The sequence below is a fragment of the Aythya fuligula genome, chromosome 1, assembly GCF_009819795.1.
Source record: "Aythya fuligula isolate bAytFul2 chromosome 1, bAytFul2.pri, whole genome shotgun sequence".
In the NCBI taxonomy this organism is placed as follows: Eukaryota; Metazoa; Chordata; class Aves; order Anseriformes; family Anatidae; genus Aythya; species Aythya fuligula.
Genome location: NC_045559.1, coordinates 58,081,165 through 58,087,679, shown reverse-complemented (window position 1 = coordinate 58,087,679; position 6,515 = coordinate 58,081,165). Strand labels below are relative to the sequence as shown.

General features: G+C 51.8%; 1 protein-coding gene across 2 annotated transcripts in view; it reads left to right on the top strand.

Annotated features, from left to right (window-relative positions):
- Positions 1-529: 529 nt before the first annotated feature.
- CHST11 (carbohydrate sulfotransferase 11) overlaps positions 530-6,515 on the top strand; it is a 164,656-nt gene continuing 158,670 nt past the window's right edge. Inside the window, exon 1 of one of the 2 annotated variants that reach the window (XM_032194682.1) lies at positions 530-752. In XM_032194682.1, the coding sequence (XP_032050573.1) occupies positions 650-752 (103 nt within the window). In that variant the 5' untranslated portion in view covers positions 530-649. Of the gene's footprint in view, positions 768-6,515 lie in introns of both variants that reach the window. The other variant, XM_032194672.1, reaches the window with a different exon arrangement.

Here is a 6,515-nt window from a genome sequence, read left to right as displayed (position 1 = left end):
AGGGCTGTGTGGCCCCCTCGGGCTCGTTTTGCCCCCTCACACCGAGCTCCTCTCCCTCCCGGGGCACCTCAGGGCCTGGCGGGGCGGGGATGACTCAGTGCTGCCCAACGCCGCCGGTTACGCCCGTTAGAAACGTTCACAACCGCCGGCCGGCGCGGCGAGGAGGCGGTGACAAAGCGCGGCCACCACCGGCAGCGGGCGCTGACCTGAGGGGGCTCGGGGCTCCCTCACGCACAGACCCACCCTCACCCCCCGCCGCCCTCCCACCCACTGGCCCCCGGCCGCGGCGGCCCCTCGAGGCAGCCCAGCGCGTCCCCGCCCGCGGCCGCCGCCGGGCGGGACCATCTCTCCCGTCGGCGCGGGGGGGGGACGCGCTCCGCCCCGGCTCCCCGCCCGGCCCGCCTCCCCCCCGCGCGGCGCAGAGCGCCCCTCCGCCTGGCGCGCCGCGTGGTCACGCCCAGCGCAGGCATTAGCGCCCCCCGCTGCGGGGCGCGGGCGCCCGGGCATCCTCCGGAGCGGCGGCGGCGGCGGCTGCGGCTCCTCCTGCCCGGCTCTGCCCGGCTCGGTTCGGGCACCGGCACCGGTCCCGGCACCCCGCCGCCCCCCTCTCTGTTCCTCACCCGCCCTCCCTGCGCCGCCGGGCAGCGCCATGAAGCCGGCGGTGCTGGAAGTAATGAGGATGAACCGGGTGTGCAGGATGGTCCTGGTCACGTCCGTGGGCTCCTTCATCCTCGTCATCTTCTACTTCCAAAGTACGTTGCACCCAGGTACGGCTCCGCCACCACCGGTACCAGCACCGGCACCGGCACCGGCATCACCACCACCCCCGGGGGCAGGTGGCGGCCGGCAGCGCTGCGGCACGGACGGGGCTCGGCGGGGAGCGTCCCGCGGCGGGGCGGGGAGCAAAGTTTGGCTTTCAGATAAATAATATATATATTTTTAAAAATTATTATTATCCTTTTTTTTTTTTTTTTTTTTTTTTTTATTCTTTTTTAACGTTCAACTGCACGAGGAGCGGAGTTGGACGGAGCGGCGGCAGCCGGGGCTGTGCCTCCAGCCCCGCATCCTCTGCGGATCGGCTCTGCCCGGCTTTACCCGGCTCCATTTGGCTTTACCCGGCTCGGTTCGGCTCTGCCCGGCTCGTTTTGGCTCATTTTGGCTCGGTTCGGCTCTTCCCGGCCCCCGGTTTCCCCATCCTGCTCCCGATCCCCCCCCCCCCACCCCGACGTGGGGTCGGCTCCTGGAAACTTCGCACCGCAGCCGGGCTCCGAGCCCTGCCGGTCCCTAAAGCTGCCGGTCCCAAAATCAGCCCCTCCGAGCCCTGCCGGTCCCTACAGCTGCCGGTCCGAGCCCAGCCGCCCCGACCCCTTTCATCGCGGACCCCTCTGGGTGGCAGCCCCCGGCCGTGCCTGTCGCCTCCGTGCAGGGCAGTGCGAGGGGGTAAAGGGGGGCGAAGGGAAAAGGAGGCGCTCAGCACTCCCCTATCCTCCCCTGGTTGTCGCTACCGGGCTGTGGGCGCTTAAAAATTCACCTTCCTTAAAGTTTTTGGGAGCTGCGGAGCTTGGAGGCTCAATGGGTGGCAGCGGGTGGCTGTGGTGCGGCGAGGTCAGGTCTTGTTTCCAGGTCTTGCTTGCTGCCTGTCTGCCAGCTGCCCGCGCCTCGCAGGTCGGTGTCGTTCGCAGGGTGCCCGTCTGTGTCCGTACCTGCCGGTTCCTTGGGAAGATCAGCGTGGTTTTTCCTCCCTGCTGCATCCCCTCCGTGCTCGCCGGCGTCGCAAGGAGTGCTCAGCCCTCAGCAGACCTGGAAGAGGCTTTATCCGAGGGCTCCGAGCACCGTGCAGACCTGATAGCTGTAACACAGCTTCACAAATTTAATAAAAGTCCGAGTCTTTGCGTTGCCTGCGTTCCACGGGCAATGTAGTTTGTGTGCGTGTTCAGAAAATTTGGCCAACAGTTGTCTTTTTCCCCGAGTTTCGGGTGAATTGTGCTGCTGGAACAAAAACTCAGCATGCAGTAAGCGAGGGATTAAATTAAATGTTTCGCCGTGAATTTTGGAATATATGAAAATTGCCTTACAAGAATTCTCAGTATGCTCTGTCGCTAACTGCTGAAGGTTAGGGCTTTGTATTCGTGCTGTTGTGGAACTATAAATAGGTTGATTTCGGTACAATTCAAAGGATTTGCCGTAAACTCTGAGGTGAGAGCGTGATGCTGTGAAATCAGGGGGAGGATGAACTGCGCCCATCTTGCACTGGACATGTTTTTAGGTTGTTAGTGTGCGTGGAGTAGGTCTGGAAATAAATGCAATCAGAACCCCTCCATCTCCGCTGTACCTTTCTGATCATGACCAGTTGTGCTTCTCTTTTAAAGTGGTCTGTTTCCGTAGTGGAAACTGCTAGAAATCTATCAAACTCTGATCTGGATTGATGCGTAGTGCGGTCAGTCAGTTGGCGTGCAGTTGGTGAAGCTCAGACAGGTATTTTCACCAGGTATCTATCATATGATTGTATATGTTACTGCAGATGGTAGGCTAATGTGGTGTTCCTGGAGGGAGGCAGCAGACTTGGGAGTGCGGCATGCATCAGGTAGCAGACCTGTTTGGGAGGTTGTAAGCATCCTTATTTCCGTGCACATCGGTAATCCTTCTTGGTGTGTCCCTAAATTCATTGGAGCTGAACCCTTGGCCAAGGACAAGTCAGGCTGGATGGGACTGAGGGTATTCAAACCTCTCAAAATCTTGCTGATACCCCTTTGGCAGTGGAGGGTGTTGGAAATTTTAGCTGCTCCGCACTGTAGCGTGTGCCTTGGGAAGGCAGCAGGAGGGAGCTGACAGACCCTGGGCTGCCACCGGCCACTGGCGCTGGATGTTCACAGCGCTTTGTAAGACAGGATCCCTGCGGTCAGAATTAGCTGAAAAATTTCTACCCAGGCTTTTTGGAAGGAAAATAAGGTCTTCAGTGAAGTTCTTTGCAAGAACTGTCAGCTCTTCATTCAAAATCTGGCAATTTCTTCACCCCCTCAGTTCTCTTGGTGAATTTTAGGAAACTTGTTCTCTGCCTACAGAGCTTCCCAAACAGCTTTGGGTGTGATGCAGGGTGGGTGAAAGATGCTGGGAGGCCATCAGATGATGAGCCCAGCACTCCTCAGCGACAAGACAACTCTTCATTAGTTAGGTGGGCATTTTCCGTTTTAGAAAGTCTGAATATCTTGCTAGACAGCTGAATCTCTTGCTAGAACCCTTTCAATACCAGCAACAGCAAAAAGTCTCCCCTGCTGGCGGATTTTTCCATTGGAGTAACTGAATGGGGAAACTGACAGCTAATGGAAGACTTTCTTGGGGAAACAGAAAAGGGAAGGTGCCTGCTCTTACCTTACCTTTGGGGCAGAATGTGGTGCTGTGTCCCCGCATGGTATCGCAAATAGCAGCGTCCTGGAGGGGGGTCAGGTGCTTTTGGCACGTTGTTCATTTTGGCTCCACACCAGCTCTCTGTTGGGAAGCCAGCAGTAAGCGTGCTGTCTGGTGAATGCATCTCTGCAAGGCACAACTTTTGGCAGAGGTTAACTACTTGCTGGGGGACCCACCTGCCCGAAATGGGGTTCCCTGACCAGTCTCTGGGTGAGCTGTGCTGCCCTGTGGCACTCAAGGGCACTGCAGAGAAAGCTCTGGAGGTGATCCTGGCTCTGTGGCTTGCCTGTGGATTTGGGGAAGGCCAGCTCACTGTTTGCTCCCGAGGGAGGAAATAGCAGCGGGGACTTCTGTGTGTTTTCCTGTTGCCTGTCTAGCCTCTAAGGAAAGAGGAAAAAAAAAAAAAAAAAGCAAAAAGAAATTGCCAACACACCCAAACACAAAAACATGTTCTTCAGTATTTGCCTTAGCTGGACATAGCAAAGGTTTCTTGATATTCACAGGTCCTTGCTCAGAGTATTTCCCCCATGTGTTATCTACAGAACCATGTGAAACCTGATTATCTTCTGTCTGCATGCAGTGGGTCAGCCCTAGGATTTTGTGTGGCAGCCCACCACTGTTGCATGTGCTGCTTTTCTGATGAAATCAGTTCGCTCACTGGTCCTTGTGCTGGGATCCTCGGTGAGGGAAAGTTCCACGGAAAGGTAGAATAGCTAACAGTATTTTCTTTTTTTCTTTAATCTGAAACGCATCTTTATTCTAAGTCTGTTTTTTACCCCTTTGTGTTGTTTTCACTGCAGACCGGAATGCTTTTTCTCCATTTCTCATCTCCTGTTTTTGACTCGTGCAGTTCTCCCGTGAATGCTAACAAAGGTTAGGTCCTCAGACTGGCCTCCAGTCCCCGATCGTCTTAGTGCCTCTTGTAGCACTGTCTGATTGATAGCTGCTTGGTCCTTACAGAAGGCTGGTGTCTACCTTTGTTCAAGTGTCAGAACAGCTCAGATCACATGAGATAATTTTTTTTTTCTTTGTCTGATGACAAGCTCATTATTGGTCTTGATGGGAGATTGAAAATCAATGCAGCAGTCTCCTATCTTGCAACTGCTCCACGCTTTCTCCCCTGCTTATAAAGGGGAAGGAGACTTGCAAAGCAGTGGGTGTGTGGATTTCCTTTGATGGACCCCATATGCTGGCTTTAAATTATTCTGTTTGGGATACTGAGAGACGGAGTTCATTTGACAGCCGCAAGAGTCTGGCCCTCATTTAATTGCATGCGATGAAACCCGTCCCCCGGTCGCAGGCAGAAACCCCGCTGGGTGCCGGCGAGGGGGCCGTGCTGTATTCTTTTTTCAATGCCCCTGTAAGCTTCTCATTGATTTCCATGGGACCGCATGATCGGTGTGAGCAAACTAGCTCCAGTCCCCCTTCTCAAAGGTACCAGTGGGCTGGAAGTGCTCGAAGTTAAGAATTAAACTGCTCTTCGTGTCTTCTGAAAGTCTTCCTTGTTAGTGAGTGTTAACTTACCAGGAGGGCAGCTCTTTCTGTCTCAGTACATACGAGCACAGCTTATTTGCAGCAACTGCTTGCTGACCTTTAGAAATAAAAATCTGTTCCTGAATGTATTTGAGCCAAAATTGCCTGTCACTGTCCACAGGAAGGTCTTACTAAACGGTAGTTTATCAGAATGTTTATTACTCCACAATTACCGCTTCTGCAATGCGGATTTGTATAAGCTTTTAATGTTTTTATTACTCTTAATTAATACCAAGGAAACCGTCTGCTGACTTTCATAGCCGTGTTCAGCTCTGTGTTCACAGACATAAAACTGTCACGACTTTCTGTCAAGTCTAAATTTTTCAGAGATAAGACGTCAATGTGAATAGAAACTTTTTTTCCTGTAGGATTAAACAAGGCGGTACAATGCAGTATGAATGCCCAGTGCTTTTTATGGAGAACATTATACAGCTGATCAGGTGCAACTAGGATTTCAATTTTGTCTCTGTATAGGGTGAGCATCTTTCTGATTTTACATTGTTTCCACTGTTTTTCTAGGAGTGACGGGTAGTTTATCTTACACTGGGCCATGCAACTAACCCTAAAAATGGGTTAGAGAAACTGAAAGAAGTTAGATCCATGTTACTCTTCCCAAAGTCAGCACTCCTGTGTTTTGTTTGACTCTGTGGCCAGACATACGGCATCAAATCCTGCCTGACAAAGCAGCTTCAGTTGTCCTTGCATGAATGTCATTCTAGTACAGTTTTTTTCCTCTCAAGCCTTTTGGGCTAATGCATATGTATTATGTATCAACTCTAAGGTGATCCTGAGGGAGTTAGGAACAGGGCTGGGGACACAAGGGTTTGAATCTGATGTGTTTTTTTTTTTTTTTTTTTTTTTTTTTTTGCGGATTGTTCGTGTTGTTCAAGGCAAGTGTTTGAATTCAGTGCGTGACTTGTCTAAGTGTCAACATACATAAAATCAAGTGTGGATGTGTGGGTGAAGGGCCCCGCTCAAATCAATGAAGGGAAAGACTCCTTTCACGTTAAGGGAATAAAATTAAATTCTGCAATTTTATAGTTGTGCAGACCTGGCGTGTCTGGGATAAAGATGGATACGTGTCTGTGGTAGGTCACTTAGATTCGGTGAGCACATACTACGTTACAAGGATAATGCTTCAAAGCACGCTCATATTTCTGCTGGATGTTCCTATTCCCCGTGGAGCCCATTCATGTAAGATCTTTGTGGATTAAGTAGGTATTTGTCCTTACAGTAGCAATTTAAAATGTAGAGTTTGGTTAATTCCTCCTTATTTGTGTTTCAGTATCCGAATTGTAGATAACATCCCTTTGTTGCGGGCAGAATGCTTGCATGTGACAAAGTGGTGTTTCTGGCACAAGCCTCGTGCTCTAAGCAGAAGACGAGACCACCAGAGACTGCGGCGCACCAAGGAGAGAGCACAGTTCCTAATTATCTCTGGCACATGCCTCCAGACAGGGGGATTTTCTCGGATTCCAATTCTGTGGATGTAATCAGCGGAGGATGCAGCGTGTTCCTCTTTCATGTAATTGTTTGGCACCTGAAACTAGGGTTTCATGAATAAATCAAAATTCTAC